This window comes from Anopheles gambiae, chromosome 2 (assembly GCF_943734735.2).
Source record: "Anopheles gambiae chromosome 2, idAnoGambNW_F1_1, whole genome shotgun sequence".
Classification (NCBI taxonomy): Eukaryota; Metazoa; Arthropoda; class Insecta; order Diptera; family Culicidae; genus Anopheles; species Anopheles gambiae.
The window spans coordinates 34,137,765-34,155,281 of NC_064601.1; the positions used below are offsets into that span (position 1 = coordinate 34,137,765).

The 17,517-nt window shown below is 41.6% G+C and overlaps 1 protein-coding gene across 4 annotated transcripts in view; it reads right to left on the reverse strand.

The window, feature by feature from the left end:
* Positions 1-16,958, reverse strand: part of LOC1273917 (neuropeptides capa receptor) — a 53,821-nt gene extending 36,863 nt beyond the window's left edge. The window contains exons 1-2 of one of the 4 annotated variants that reach the window (XM_061641579.1): positions 16,786-16,958; positions 500-1,537 (exon numbers count right to left, since the gene is read on the reverse strand). In XM_061641579.1, the coding sequence (XP_061497563.1) occupies positions 500-805 (306 nt within the window). In that variant the 5' untranslated portion in view covers positions 806-1,537; positions 16,786-16,958. Of the gene's footprint in view, positions 1-499; positions 1,538-16,774 lie in introns of all 4 variants that reach the window. The other 3 variants (XM_061641577.1, XM_061641576.1, XM_061641580.1) reach the window with 3 other exon arrangements.
* Positions 16,959-17,517: the final 559 nt, after the last annotated feature.

A 17,517-nucleotide genomic window follows, 5' to 3' on the forward strand; every position in this document is an offset into this window, starting at 1 on the left:
CTTCCAACTGGTGTTCGCACAGGTTACGTTACATTTTACGTCTCACTCTATCTTTCGCTTTAGTTTTCAACCCAGTTGATGGTTCCATGCTAGCTGGATGCTATTTTCGTGTCGAAAAGATTAAGTTCATAACGTTTGCCGCCGGGCCAAGACGCCACCAAAAGTCTGCGATTGAAGATTGCTCCTTGGGTAATCAAATTAATTCAATAGCGCTTTTTGTCACGGAAATGCTACGACCGAGGACGAGAAACCACACTGTCCACCCAAAAACGGGGGGGCGCGACTGCTGTCTCTTGTACCCCATGACCCATCCAGCCGCTTGCAAATGGTCCCGTACGTACGCGACAGCACAATGTGTTTGCGTTAATTAAGATGATATTAATCGGAACGGAAATTAATTAGGCAAAATTTAAGCACACCAATTTACGGTTCACCTGAATTAGTCTATGGGAAAAGGGGGCGGCACAGATTGTGCAGGCGTCGCCCACAGGCTACTTACCAGTATGGCGGTGAACAGCGGCATCCGCTGTGGACCCCGGGCGTACACCAGGAACTCGTCCACGGAGCAATCGAACTGGTCGCTCGATGGATCGCACGGATGGGGCGGCTCCAGCGGGTCGCCGGTTGCGTTCTCGGTGCCGGTCCCGTTCGCATCGAACAGACCGAGCCCGAGCAGCACATCCAGCGACATGGTGACGCCACCGGTCGGAAAGCTTGCGTACGAACTGTCCGGCAGTAGCATCGCCGGCACGGTGGAGGACATTGGCCACGTGAGGGCCGTCGCGTTGGCCACCACTGTCTCCATGGTTTGGCTGCTGGGCGGTGGGATTTGGGTCGCAATTAGACACCTGGCAGGTGGCTTACCGCAGAATCGGAGCTCGTTTCACTTTCGTTCGTCCTCGCATGGTGGTCGGATCGCTGGGATGTTTGTTTTTTTTGCGTTTTTTAGCAAGACAAAAGCTTTTTTGTATGTGTGTGTGTGTTTAGCTGCAGTTAGCAACAATTCGTGTCTATCGCCATTTTCGTTGGAAGCAATTACAGCCGCGCGTCAGCAAGCGCAACGATGATAAGAAAGCACCAAAAACACTATGCAGCTACAAATGAGGGGGGAAAAATACACTCCCGGAATTACCATAAAATGTAGATATGACCCATGTAGCACCAAGCACTCTGCACGACCGTCACGTACTGGACGCTATCGCTCACGGTAATCGCCCGGAATGCCAATGACACCGGATGTCAATTGCATTAACCCGCACACAACACTTACGCACTCACACACACATACACAGACTGGTTGACCACCAAACAACTTTGTCGTTTAATTTTTATATTGCACTTAAATGCATTTCACCACAGAACCAGCGCTGCCTGGTCCCCGTTTTGCGCACGCTTTCTCGCACGTTCGCACAACCCGCTGGATCGATACGCAATCGGATCGGAACTTTTCACTCGCTAGCACATTGCGCCTGAAAGGTAGGCTAACATTTATGCACGCAACGCGGATGCGGCAAGTACGGTGCAGATGATGTGGAATCTGAAATGAGAGGCAATATCTTAACAAGAGGCACATTAAGGAAGCTGTCTTTTTTTACTGTTTTGGTTCCCTGCTGCAGCAATGACGGATCGCACGGCGTACCAATAGAAAGGTCTTACCCCACAGACCCCTTGCACTGCGCTCTAGTACACTGTGCGGGATGTAGTTGTTCCCGTTCCATCACGTCCCTGTGCCACTTACCATACCTTCAAATCTGCTCGTTCTGTTTTTTATCACCCCAGTATCTGGCGAACGCTCAGATGCAAGATAAGAGATCAACCCACCCCATCACCTGACGAACGGTACGACGCTGTAATACGGCAGTAAAGCGGCTCATTAGCTCTTTTTGTCGCCCAGTTCATCTTCGCCGATGCTGGGACGGTCCACCGTCAAGAACGGTCTTTTCGCACCAAGGGAGGCAAAACGCTGAAGGTCTGTGTAAAGTTTGCGTTTCAAAACCGTGTCGCATCTTGCTCGCCCGGTTTATCGTACGAACGGGTGAAGCAGTGTTTGTACAGTGGGGTAGGTAAGGGAGGCAACGCGACGGTTAGGCAAGCCAGGTTAGTTTCTACACCCCCCGTTTACGTGTTTGGAGGAGTTCTTTTTGTGTGCCGTTTTGTTGGCTCTGTCCATTCAACGATGACGGCAAAGCATGATGCGAACTCGATCTTGCTCTCTCTGTCTGATGATTTAATCCAACCGCAGTGTGATAAATAGTGATACCGAGCGAGCTTTACTTCCCGCCCCAGTGCCGGGCGAACGATTAGCACCCGATGGTAGGAAGCTGTAGAACGAAAATTGCTTCACGTTGGATGAGTGGATTGACAACGGATTTTTTTCTTTCTTTCTTTTGCTTCACCCATTGATTGCTATGTCTTTTTTGTGCTGATTAACCGTACACTACGACAAGGAGACAGCTTTTTGTACCTTTTATCAGTGGTTCTACCATTCTGTACGATACACAGAACGTGGGGCTGTACCGCGGTTGAGCAAATTTCCTCCTAGAAGCAACAGCACCAAAAACAAAACAAAAAAAGAAATTACCACGTTCCGGCCGGATGTGACCAACGGGAGTACTAATAGCATTACCGTAGAATTGGGTTTGGGGTAATTAGTTTTAACAAATTTTTGCCGATTATAATGTTCACGTCACAGTTTCTAGGGCGTTGCAGGACGATTAGATGTGTTTTTTTTGTGTGTGCCACGGTTGTCCCTTGAATCCTGCCCCTGTACAAATGGTCTGTTGGCCGACCGGAAGCTAATTTGTGTCGCAAAAGAAATTTCTCATCTACTTAATGTATCTCCGCGTTGGGTTCTAATTAGAGCGCTTCAGCCTCGAGATTGTACCGGGTATGCGAAGGATGTAACGTTGCAGAAGGAAATTATAAAAATGAAAGCGATTGTTTTTGTGTAGCCACCTCGGATGGAAACAACTTGCGATTTGAATCCAACATGGAACGGTTTCTGTTGTACGCCATTGACTGGCATAACAAAATAAACATAGTAAAACGTAGAAAATTACTTATATAAGAATTCTAATCCTATAAGGATATTACTAAGATCAGTTGCTAATATTATTAATATCTTGACGGTGTGGCAGCAGTTGCAATTTATAATATTAAATTATTGTATGATCTTTTGATATCATATTTGTTTATATATATATATATATTAGATATATTAGAGGTCAGCACATTGCGAACGTGTCGTACAAAAGAGAATATGGCAAGAAATGATATTAATAGTAACGAAGGATGTATTAAAATTCAGTGATATTCCTAGTTCCCTCTTACACTTCATATATACTTCACGAGAAACAATGTAAATTTCTGTAACGTATGATGACATAAGATGTTTTTTAATTGTAATTATAACATTAAATAGTTTTATTCGAGAATAAAGCAACAACATGTCTTCTTTTGGGGAAAGTTTCTGCAGAATTGTAATATAAAAATGCAAACTTGTATCCTTTTGGAAAGGCATAGTCCAACTAACGACGCTTTTCAATCCATCCAAAAGGCATTCAAAAAGTAATCCAACGATGATTTTTGGGAGTCGTTTTTTGGGACTTGGACGATGCTTAACGTTCTCTCGTTACCATGAAGCACGATCGATTGATTACAGGGTTTCCCACGATTTATTGGTCAGTTCCCATGATTTTTTGGTGCGTTCCCACGATTTTTTGGTCGTATCCCATAGATTTTTGGTTCGTTCCCATAATTTATTGGTATTTTCCGATTGGATATCAATACAATTGCACCAAAAAATTCTGGGAAACGACCAAAAAACCGTGGGAACGCACCAAACAAACATGGGAACCCACCAAAAATTGATGGGAACCAACCAATAAATCGTGGGAAACCCTGTAAACATACCATGGAGAGCAATCATCCATTATGCCGTTCGATGGTACAAGTAACCCCCCGGACGCATAAATCATTAACCCCTAATCGATCGGCTGTCCGCAATTGGCACCGGTTGGTCAATAGATGATGCAGCACACAGGCACGAGCATAGCAAAAAATTCCATCTTATCGCCACAACAAACCAATCGATCGTGCTGCGTGTCGCTGGGACGCTCAAAACGTTACCAAAAAATCGACCCGACGCGCAGTTACACCAACGGAATGCAGCGAGGTAGTGACAGCACGAGGAAGCATGGAATCATATCACGCTGTATCACCTAAAAGCTTCCTCGTGGTAGGAGGCAGGCTATGAAGTTTCATTTACTGCTTCCAGCCCACCAACCAGTCATCATTCGGAAGTTAATGAGCCTCAAAAAAGGGGGAAGGAAGGAGGAAGAGAGAAGCAGTGGCAAAGAAGGCGATAAAATAAAGAGATCTCCCACCACTCGTCTGTGCGATATTATCCACCCACGGGACTGGACGTTTGGGACTCGAGCAGTTTACTCCATTACCAGGCTCTTGCCTCAGACTCAGTTCGGTAGTAAAACGCTTGTGGATGTAAAAACGGCGTGCGACAGCTTGCCCATAACAAGTTACGCTTGCGAAAGCGAAAACTCGCGGAATCAAATGAAGGATTTACGGGCTCGTTTGGGAAATTGTAAACTCAACCCAAAGTAGATCATAAATAAATCTGCCTGATGAATTTGGCGCCCATTGCCTTAATGGAAAAGAGTTTTGCGAAGGCCGGTTGTAAACTGAGGCAGGATTTTACGGGACAGCAATTATCTCACCGAGGAAGCAGGATTGATCCACGATAAGCTAGGCAGAGGTGTTTTGCATTTAATTATTAACGTGTATTAAGTGACTGCTAAATATTTCAATAAAAGCTAAACTTAGTGATTTACATATAAACAGCCAGCAATTGTTACTAAGAATTGTTAGAGAACTTTATTTGAGTTGTACTTCTTATATTATATTTTTGTGTTTTTTTTTTCATTTAACATCACGGTCATGATGATCATAATGGTTCGTCTATCTTTTCTAGATATATGTGTCACACTTTTGAATAGCATGAAATTCAAACCATCGCTCTGTACGCAAGCAGATTGAAGCAGATGGAAATCAATATCCATACATGATGATGATGATGACTACAACAACTCGAGCATCGCATTTCCTTTTCTATTGCTTTATTCAGAGTTCCAGTTGAATGTAAAAATTAAAAAGTGATTATGAAATGGATCAAAACAAGCAAAAAAAAAGTCCGAGCACTGCTCGATCCAACGCACTTAACCATCATTGAACGAAGGATAGCAACACAGTAACAGTCAGAAATTGTCTTCCGATGAAGGCATCATTTTGCATCACATGTATCGATTACTAAATACATCTTACGGTCTATGAAATCATGAGCAATGTCCTCTTTCCCCAGACTTCTTTGTAAAGGTACAATTTCACTTCAATCCATTCGTTTAGGCAAAATGGGAACACACTGCCAGCGCGAAGCACGTTCGTTCAGAATGCAAAAGCAAAGGATCACATTTACCGTACAAAATGTTTTTTTCCCGACGTTGCAAACACTTTGCCGATCACGTTAAAGAGCATGGCAATAGAAGAGCATAGTGAAGGATTTCATCTTGTTTGCCGCTCTCGGCATTGATCGTTCGCTCCGTTTGGAATGCAATTCAAATTCTGCCACGCGTTTCTTATTCACTGCAACCGCGCAGCCACTACCATGGGAGTTGGTTTGAGTTTTCTGTGTCTGTATGTGTTTGTGTGCCAGCAGAAGCACAGCGCTTTTGTACCGATTCCCATTCTTCTGTACCGTTCATTGCACCGGCAGGTGCAAAGAAAACTGCAATCGTGTCCCGGTTGGCAAAGGTTTTTTTTTAAATATGTACTACAACCATCCTTCCTATCTGTTCTGCTATGGGTACATTCAGTATGGCAACGATGCTGAAGGACAGTTCAATCATCAACCGTACTTCGTTACATCGTCTGCATGCAAATGCATCTGGTGCATGTTATCATTTTTTCCCCCTTTTTGTTCGGTACGATATACCAGCACAGCTGCTGCACAATATCGCACCGGTGTAGTAACGGATGCAATTTGTTGCATCCGTGCATCAAACGGAAACAATGTTTTTCTACCGTCTGGGTGCAACAGGTAATGTATTCGCACACTGGTATTCTATCTTTCAATTCAATCATCTCGTTAAGCAGAAAGCGCGTGATATAAATCATAAAATTGCAATATGTTTTATAGGGCCTGCAAAGATCAATTGAAAAACATGCACACTTGACAAATTCATTAATACGCTTGTTATAAATACAAACAATGAATACTAGTTGTTTACATTTTGCTGCGTATTAAACAGCTGAAAAAAATCGATCAAACTGCCATTAATTAGAATGAGTGCGTGACACTATTTTGTCTGCCGTTCAATTGGATTGCCTTTTAGGTTTGAAAACATGATCTTGATACTACTTGAAGTTATAGCCTAATTATTGTTAATGGTAAGTTGGTTATCATGACAATTTACCTCAGCTCAATGTACATGAGTTCACTGTTTCAACGCGGAGTAGTATCACTAGTAATGAATAAGTAACATTCTTAGCAAAAGCAAAAAAAAAACTTATTCTAAAATACTGCCATCCGAACGTTCTGCCCACAACTTCACAACGTGAATATTAATTACCAATTGAATTAAGTCAATCCTCTACCTCCACCAACCTGAAGTAACCGCTCACGGAATCCTCCAGTGCGGAGCCAGTCCCAAATATGGAACATCGTTCTGGCGTGCGATATGTTTAATTATCGCTCGATCAAAGCACGAGGCAAAATATAAATAAACTGTTTGTTGGCCACTTCCACCTGCTCCACTGACGCGGTAGCTTCATTGAAAATTTGTTATTACCGTTCGTGTCTGCAACCGACATGATGAGGTTAATCAGAAAGCTTCTCCGACGGGGTGCCCGAAGTGTTGACATAGCGCTTTGTGATCGGTGAAGCTACATGAAGGCGCACAATTGCTACGAAAATATTGATGTTGACCAACTTCGGGGAGAGGATAGTTTACTTCGGCTTATAAAATAAAAACAAACTAACCGATAATGTTGTCTAGAAAAACGCAAAATACGACGTAGCAATCAGTCTATTCACATTGTAACGAAACAGCTTGAACAAAAATTTAAAATGGTTGACTAATGTTATGCAGAAGCAGAATATTAGAAAAATACGTATGTAGCGTAGGTACACGCCGATTATTAAAATTCATTCGATTTGTTATTATTCAAAATATAAGAAGCTTTTATTTACGGCATATATTGTGCCATTTGCATTACAACCACTAGCCTTCATCTATTGCTTTATCTACAAGGCGTCGTGCGCAAAAGAATAAATTTTACATGCGTTACACTTCCGTCCTCTGCCAGATTAAATGGAACAAATTGCCTCCCACCACCCGATGGTGCAGATATGGACACCAATTCAGCGCTATGAGTGCATAGACCCATGGAACCGGTCCGAATGCGATCGAAGTACTCCACCCTTTTGCCCGGCCGATTAACGCGGTACTGGTCCACTATGGCTATCCAAAAGCCCAGCAGTAGGTGACCACATTCCACGCGCCAGCTGTCTACCGACGTCACTGCAACCAGGAACCAGTTCGTGATCACAACCAGAATATGTTCACTGTCTTTCGGCGGACTATACCGGTGCATACAGTCGGGCGAACACCATTGTCAAGTTCAACTGGTGCCTAGTGCTGAAGAACTTGTTTCCGACATGCTCCTTTCGGCTAGCTCACTAGTAGCTCCAGTGCAGTGTATTAAGCTGCTTTGTTGACCCTTACTCAGTCTCATTTAACAGTGTGCTGAATGTATTTTCTCTACAATTCGCCCAAAATAATCGTTATGTTTTTAAATGAAAGTGTTTTTGTAGCTAGCTCTGTAACAAACATAAACAGAAGTGTCACTACAAGATATGCAAAGCAGGGTTGGACAATATGTCTTCCTCAGCAAGAAAACAATCCAGGAAAACATTCCAGTGAGTTGTTTTTACCTCAGACAATTCGCCATGTCTGAAGAACCGAATGCAAAGATGGAAAGGTGGCTGAGGATAGAATTATAAATTCATATCATTATTCATGAGTTCCATCCACCTTTACATGCCTTTGTAGCCAGGTATGTTGTGTCATTAAAAAAAATGTTTTGCCTGTAAAGGAAAGCATTCCTTTAAAGAAAGTATCGACTGAAACAAAGCAAAATGTACATTAAAAGGCTGTCAACCAGTGTAGTCGACTGATGTGAGCGTGAAAGTAAATCAAATATATGCAATTAATGTTTCAGAATGTTCCTCGCTGCACCATTTTGCTTTTCAAATGATTGCCACACCGTAACAGGACGATTGTTTGTGAAATTAATGGATTGCCAGTTACATACACAAGCCGAGGCGCATTGAACGAATATGAATTGTATAATTTAGTTTGAATTGAGCTGTAAATAATCATTATTATTTGTTATGACGAAAATAATTCATACATGATATGGCCTTTTAACAAGTAGTAATAAATTGTAAACATTTTTATTATGACAGTTTATTCTCTTTTTATTCATGAGAAACGGTCTGGATCTGGTCTTTCTTGTAAATGCTTCAAGAAAACAGCATTTCACCTAACACCCTCATATATTTTGGTTTTAGCAAATTTGTTTGTTGTTTATTTATTTACAGAAAGACCTCAGAATATTGGGATTGATTAACCTCTTTTAATTGATTTACTTCGATTTCTTAACACTTGAAACATTCTTTTTTGCAAAAGATTTCCGTAGACGTATATACTAATGTCTTTCAACGATCAGTTTATTAAAATTAATTCAATTTATCTTTTTATATACCATCCCCAATGATTCCCCAAACATGAATGGCGTATCTTGTATTGAAGTTGCTTTACCATGAACTTGATTACTCTTGTTCATTGTAATCTAGTCGAATGATTTCAGTAGAAACCCACAGCGAAGCTTTTCCGGGAAGAAGCCATTTTAATTCTTATCTGCTTTCTAACACGTCTCTTATTCATTGATGGTGTACTCACCATATGTACAGACTGAACAGCCAAAAAGAACGTCTTCCAGAGCAATGCAAACAAAGACAGTATAATAGATTCCAAATATATTAAAAGAAGAATTACTAAGAACTACTCCGATAGCTCGAATATTTAATTTCAAATTCAACAATGGGATACGATTTCATTGAAAAGCATGAGTGAAGAACAAATAAACTTTGTGTAGAATGTTGAACTGTGTAAAATACAAACAGCAAAAAAAATTAGCAACACTTAAATACTCCTTTAAATTAAATTATTTGTATTTATTTTTTTATAATAAACATAGCACTTTGAATTTACAAGTTAACAATCGTAAATAATAAAAAATAAGGAAAACATGTTGAAGCAAATAATTGTAAATTATAAAACAATCATTTATTCACATTTGCCCCATCAACAAAATATTGTATTCAATTGTTTGATAGTTAACCCCAAACATTTCGAGCAAAACCCTTTCATGACATTGCATTAAAATGTTATCCCTTGCGTCAGGCCGCTTTATGTTCGATTGTTTTGGTGTAAATAAATACCATCCTTTCCTTGAACACTTACGTCACCCTTTCTGCATCAGTAGTAATGCTTTGCCTAACGCACTTAAAATTCAGATTTACTTCAAACCCAACCCACCCGACCCATCCGTAATGATGTTCATTTTATTTCTTAGAAATGGTGCGCTTTCAGACTTTGTTGTCCTTAAATCTCCATCCACGTGGTTGTATCTCTGTATAAATATTTACCCCAGCACACAGTGCTCCTTCGCCCCGTTTCGGTGGGCGGTTTGATCCAGTGTGCCGAAATGCTTTCGTGATTCGTTTCCAAAGATCGGTTAAATTTATTTGCAAATGAATATTCCAAACCGGGGATCTCGTCTTCTTTGGGTTGGTATTGAGCTTCACTTTCTATCTGGCTATTAGTTAACCTTAAACACTGTCCTTCCAAAGAAAAAAAAATGAGAAAAACGATTACCATAAAAGTGACACTCTGATGATGGCCGTGAAATGATAGCCGGAAAATGAACTGTCTAACGTTTGCTTTTTTATTGGGCCAGCTTTTTGTTTCCTGCTTTATCGCTTTAGTGGATAAAGAGTCAACCCGGTAGCCATAAAAACTAGGACACCCTTAACAGCATCAGCAACGTTACTCTCGTAACGGGTGCACATAAATATTAGACGCCAAAAGTATGGCTAAGCAAACTCAGTAAAAAGTGCTAGCAAGTGCTTCACTTTAGCATCAAAGCATCATCCTCAATTCGAATCAATATGATTTCGTTTTGTGCTGTGTGGTTCGTCTGCTTGCCTACGTATCTTTGTGACAAGTGAAACACATGCGCCGTTCGTTTGAAATGATAAAAAAGAGCCTATCAATTCCCCACACTCATCAGTATGCATTTGTTCGTCAAAACCATTCAGAGGCTAATGTGGACTGGATTTTTCTTCCACGACATCCAGTGCGCAAGAAAGCAAGGGTAAGAAAGTGTTTACGTTGTACCTCTTACTAAGAACCAAAACAATACAAAAAGAAACAAGACTTAGCAACAGTGCTTACCGCACTGCAAAAAGAGAAAATACAGCATCAGCAAGCAACACAAGAGATTCAGCCACAGCTCTTCACGTTGTGGTTCAGTCGCATCGCCTATTACTTCGCCAAAGCAATGTCGGATGGGCATGAAAATAGCAGCTTCCCGTTTTTTTTCCTGTTGGCTGTATCGTTAAACACCTAGAACGACGCACTGTAAGCGGCTTCCAAGCCGAGTTCATCATTACGAATCGTAATGGATGGGATGTCTGACGGAAAAACAGCGCTCTCGGTGTCGAATATGACAAGCTTTCACAGCCGAAAGGGAAGCAAAAGTTCGTCAGCACAACCTTCAATCTGAGCGAGCGCCTGACGCTGTCTTCTCAGGCGCTGTGATGCTGTGTACGTCACTGCCAGAGTACCACGATGGGCTAATAAACCACCCAGAAAACTCGTACACTAGCAACATGGCATAAATCAAGGTTTGGAAATTAATTTGGCCCCCTTTGCGATCCGATCCCAACCAGCCACTCCTCCGCCGTACCGGTGAACTAAAGGAGGAAAGCATTATTTAAACGAAACACGAACTCACGATAAGCATAATTAATTTTCCCAACCTATAATCGATGTCACTTTGCCAAACTTAGTGCACGCTTTGCCACGCAGAGTTCAATCATCATTTGAGTCCCCACATTGTTTCCGGACTGGAAGGGGTGGACGGTGGAGTTTTGCTAAGTTTGTTACAGAACTCTCTCTCTCTCTCTCTCTCTCTCTCTCTCTCTCTCTCTCTCTCTCTCTCTCTCTCTCTCTCTCTCTCTCTCTCTCTCTCTCTTGCTCGCATTTGACCGCAGGGCACGCCAGGGCTCAATGAAGGCTTCTTGGCAACAAATCTTACCCTGGTTAGGAGCCAAACTTATTCTTGCCCGCCGGAGGCATTGTTTCCTACCGGAACTTTGACTTTGTGCTGCTAGTTTTGCGTTGTTTACGCGTACTTTATTAAAAAAAGGAATAAAAAAGAAGAAATTCAGACAATAGGCTAACAAGGCAATCACAATCGCTGTTAAATTAAGCGTGCAGAAAACTCAAACAAGCGGCGTTTTATGTTGGCGGGCCCAAAAACCAAACAACGCACCAGGGGCAAAATTTGGCACAGGCATTGTGTTGCGGATTTTATCGAGAGTGAAGCCTTCTCCCGATCAGCTTTAATTAATCACGAGCACATCGATCAAAGAAGACACACCTGGAGTCTACAATGAAAAACGACGGTATCGCACTTGGGTGAAGGTAATCTGTGGGGGATGTGTGAAGAGCAATAAGACTATGAAGTAAAACGATAAGTACCTACTCCTAAATTTCCACCCACATAGACGTCCCACAAGCAATCTTACTCAACAGAAGGAGGTACTTCAGATGAGATTCGATACGGTACGGGATCTAGACATATCGCCCCATTTTCAGCTATTAAAGGAATGGTGAAACTAATCTTCATTATAATTAGAAAATCTTCTTTTTATTACTCGTAAGAACTGCCAACTTAACCGTAGCTTTAAAAATATTCTTTGATTCAAGACTAATTTTTAAGAAAAATTGGAACTTAAAATGAAAAACTTAGTTCTTTCTATTTTGTAATAGGAAATAAAAACTAAAGAAATTTTGGCTTCAATTGGTTTAGATCTTCAGAATCATTGAAATAGCTGTATTTGAAAATGATTTATGCCTCAATGTAATAGATTTTTATACCTTAAAACCTTTGACCAGAAGTTTGGACATTAAAATAAAAATAAGATATGAAATGGTTGCATAAGACATTTCCTGAATTCAAATATCTACATTCCAAGATGTAAATCATGTATGTAAACGATTGCCATGGATAGAACAACCCTGGACTAGAATTTCCATTAACCAAGACAAATCTCAGTGAAGACACGTGTGTTTCTATGTGATCAAGTAGCACGACAAGTATCAGCAGTGTGGGGTCAACTTTTCAACCATGGAAACCAAATACCGTGCTAATAAACAAACAAACAAATATACAAACAAAGTAAATAAATAAACAACCAAACTCATACGCACACACACACGCACATACATATGCATGCTAGTGCCATCGTGCTGGATCAGTATGCAGATAATTACAATTCCTTTATCTACGGGCGCTGTATTTTGTGTCTGTCAGCCTGTTCGGTCTCAACAGTGCTTCTGCCTCTTCAGACAGACTCTGAATAAATTCATTCAACTTTCAGCTGTTTTTTTTTTAAGATTCTCTCCCGTGTTGATTCCGGGCGATGCTGGTTGGCAGGAACATCATGCAAAACTTTGCTTTACAAGCCGAGCCGGGTTCCGGTTTCCAGGCATTGGGTTAAGGTTCTGTGTGGTTAAGACAATCCTCAGCCTTACCCTGGGGATCTGAGCGCGGTACACGCCTTTATTTAAAAAAAAATGAACTCTTTACCATAATTCCGGAGGAGCTGTGTGTACCGTAACATCCGCATGCAGATAAGATAGAATGCTGACAAGCGCAAAACGGGGACAGGAGCTCCGGTAGTGCCCAACAAAACTTTTCGGCACCATTCCATGCAAAGACGGAACGATACACAACACGGCCCGGATAAGACTAACAACATGCCCGAATTCGGGGCACAACATCTCATCTCACAGCCTGTTGTAATGCGATCCCTTGCCTGTGTGTTGTATTATTTTTCCACTTCATTTCATCGTGCATAATTTCGGCCGGGGTCAAGGTCGTGCTATTTTCTACAAAAGTTCTTATAGCGCCAGAACCCATCATTATCATCATCGTCTTCGTCATAATTGCATTTAACCCTGCAATGGTGTTTCGACTAAAGTAACACTTTAGAATCAATCAAATTTTACCAGGGCAATGGTGAAAATAAGAAAAAAAAACTTTGGCACCCGAGGGACCGTAGGGCACCGGAAACATCCTAGGAAATGGAAAATTGTGCGAGAAACTGGGAAATACCGCACTCGAGACTAGATAACTTTGCGTCAGACAGTGCGGAGAGAAAGTTTTGTCAAGCACCGGGAGACAAATAAAAACAAACTAAATAACTCACACCCAAACAAGCCGCTTTGGTTCCTGGAAAATGGTGCTGCACAGCCAAGCTCCAGTCCTTTAGCAGTAACAACAAATAAAGTTACCGCGAAAATATGAGGGGTAACTTAAGTTTCACGAGCTTGTATCGTCTCCCAAACGGCGCCCAAGTGTTGCAATGTGATTTGAAAGCTTTCAATGTGGTCTTGCTTCGTCTGATTTTTTGATAAAAAAACAATGCGCAACGAAAAGCAAGTGGAAAAGTTTTTGACATTCATTTGAGATTTTTGATCGTGGACCATCTGTCCGGCCGAACGTGTACATTCTGCAAACGGCTGACAATGAGAAGAAAGAGAGACCTTGTTTTCAGTACAAACTGTGGTGCAGCTTTCGTGTTTTTTTCTACTGAAACCCAAAACCACCTTAGGTAGACACGGTAATTTTTTTTATTCTATTTTTAAAATAGCTTTTTTCTTCCATCAACCCAATAGGTTCGTTGGTCTGTTGGTGGATTGTTTTATTTTGCTCCCAGTATTACACACAAACAAACTATGAGAGCGTGTTTACTAAACTCACAACACTTCAGGCCGTGTCAGACGGTGTTTCTCTTTTTTGGTTTTTGTTCTTTCCTCGCAGATCATCTTCTTATGCTATGTTTTTTTTGGCTTTCTCTCTATTCCGTATGCAGTGTGGGAAGGGAAGGGCGTGACTTTGTTTACTTTGTGAAAAAAATAAATATAATATGATAGCACACTACACGCCGCGCTAGACCGAGCGCGGGAGAATCGATTGAGCACGTGGTGTGTGAAAATTCGACCAGTGTACCACTGTACGGTGTGCACAACACGGCAAGCCATTAGCGAAATTGGGTGAAAAAGTGGAAACGACTGAAACGCAGCCCCACGGTTTGTTAAATGCTCATCAAATTGGCTGTTGCAAGAGAGGTTAAGTTTAAGGTTGAATTTTTTTAAGAAAGGGTTTTAATGTTTGGATTCAGTCTAGTGACTTGGTCGTAATGGCTGTGTTTTGATTCGCTTATAGTGGTACTGTTTATTATTTTCATTTATTTTAAATTCTCATTTTTAATGAAATTTGGTATGAGTGGACCATTTACATTTTTTTTATTCGAATCAAATTCAAGTTAGATTGCGTCAGGCAAAGCCGTTCCTGCTCCTGAATAAAAATGAAAGTTAGATGGAAAACATGTCCAATATAATTAAGAGTTCATATTAGAAGTTTTGATTTTTTAATTTATGTGATTTAATTTAATTCAGTTGCTTATTCCCGTACCGATCCAGGTTTACGCCTCACATAGTTTTTCATTATTTATCCGGTACAACACGGTACACAAACACATCACTATCATTATCCATCAAACTACACACTCCCACCATCACCACGAACAATGGAAAATGCTCAATGCTGCGGTTGAATGACCTCGGCATTGAATTGACACTAACGATTTCTATAAGGTAGCTTCACCTTTATACACAGCCCTTTATCCATGATGTCCACCTTTAGTGACAAAATAATGCTTTTTTTCCATACTGTTTTGCTTCCTCCGCATCCTTACCGTGTGGCAGCATTTCGTATTGACTTTTGCCTGTTTGAATAACAATTTAAGGGCATGAAAAATAAGGTAATAAAAAACACCACAATCAATAAACACTTTGTTAAAGAAAAGCGAGAAATGCGAAGGCTCATAACTCAACCGATAGAGGGTACGGTTCCGTCGACCATTGTCTGGTTCCATTATTACTTATTTCAATAAATATTCAGACAATCCCTTTTCCGTACACTAGGGTCTGATAAGGTAGAAGACAAAGGACCATCGCCCATATAGTCTGAAGCGCTGTGTTTGCTTTTGATTCTTTTTTGATACGGTATGTTTATTACCGGTGAGCCGGTCTCGTAGTACAGTCGTCAACTCGTACGACTTAACAACATGCCCGTCATGGGTTCAATCCCCAAATAGACCGCGCCGCCATACGTAGGACTGACTATCCTGCTATGGGGGGGAATCAATTAGTCACTGAAAGCCAAAGCCCACAAGTGGGTACAGGCAGGCCTTGACCGACATCGGTTGTTGAGCCAAAGAAGAAGAAGAAGATGTTTATTACATTCTACTTAATCAAAGTGACACAAGAAGGATAAGTGTGGGAGACCAATTTTATTGCTGATTTCTGAGCTGACATGTTTTGCTACCTAGAGAACCCGTATTCATATACATAATCGATAAAATGAAAAATGCATCAATCAACCCCTCGATGGAATTCAATTAATCGGCACAATTCGGTTACACGCTTATCTGATTTACACTCACAGTCAACCCGCAGCCGGTACACTGGTTTATTTTTCCTCCCTTTTTTATGAACTTTCCACATGAGCACAAATTGCGCTGCTTTAAAGTGGCGAGATAGAATCGTATCTGGTGCTGACTTCCACCGAAAACTTTCAATATTTGCTTTTTAAGGTTGCGCTGGTGGAAATCGGCCGTAGCAGGGGGAGTAAAGAGCCCGGAATACATTTGACACCTTTCTGGATCGGTGTGATATGGAAACACGGCAAAGCTAAATTGAGTTTACGAAAGACATTTTCATTGCGTATTTCACGCCACACATCACATACATCCGTGCGCACAAGTATAGCTTTCTACAACCATGTACTCCGTGTGAGGAAAATTTGTTCATCCTGTATCCATACACATTCTTACATTTGCAATTTTCTTCCTAATTTTCTTGCAAGCACGGTTCATGCCGAACTATCACATCAATATTATGTCACATCTTAACCACACTTTCAAGCACATGCACTCCATCAATAAAGTGTCGTAGCGATCGCAAAAATAAAAACGAAACACAACAACAGCACACCAAGCAGACAACCAAGTGAACGAATCGTCTCACGACGAACACTTTGCGCTGATCCAACCGACACGCTGCTTCAATTGGCCTGATGAATTCAACAAGTGTGACTTCCCACGCGCATTGCACGGCCAACTTTGGGTAGATCTCATCCAAACAAGATCGTGCACCCGTGAATGGATACGATCCACCCGTACCCGTTCACGGGTAATTTAATTAATGCACGATCCATCGCTTGAGAGGATCCCGTACAGCACTTCACTGCACAGTAATGCACATGGCGTATCTAAACTTACACCGCACCTACACCGTTTTGGCACTAAGAACCATTAGAATGTTTCCTCCTGTGTGTAACGCTTTGTAACGCACCGACTTGCTCCTGATCGTACGGACAGTCGAAAGCGACCAACACGCGCCAGAACCAGAACCGAGTGAACCGTTCGCGAGACGGTGCGAATGATAACTGCGTTTCCGCAACGCCTTGGTGGTTTATCGGTCGTAGAAGCTGCAGCTGCTGGGACTCACGCTGAGCTACTGGCACGGGCGGTCTCGTCGTCGGACGAGTGCTGCCGAGTGATTGCCGATGGAGGCGCGTGGTCGTCACTCACCCAGAGCACCAGCGTAGGGCTGCAGTTGAACATTGTGATAAATGTCAATTATGTTTTAACTAGTTCCAGCAAAGTCAATCAAAGAGAACAATAAAACAAAAAGTTATTGGGTTTAGATAATCGGAGAAATTTTCTAACAATTTCTCATGTTCACAGAACGAGGACGTGGTTAAAGTGGATACGTGTTATAGAGAATAAGATAAATTACACGAAAACTCAAAAGCTGTATGTATGCTGAATGGGCTGTTTGATTTCTTTATTGTGCTGTACGCGAGTGATTCCTAGAAATCTTTTTCGAGCTGCGATTGGGGTGTTTAAATACCGACAAACCATTTATTTTCCCACCCGTCACCCCGATCTGCTCAACGATCGCTTCGATGAAGAATGTAATTTAGTGCCTGGCGCGTAAAATCGCTCCCCTATTAACACCC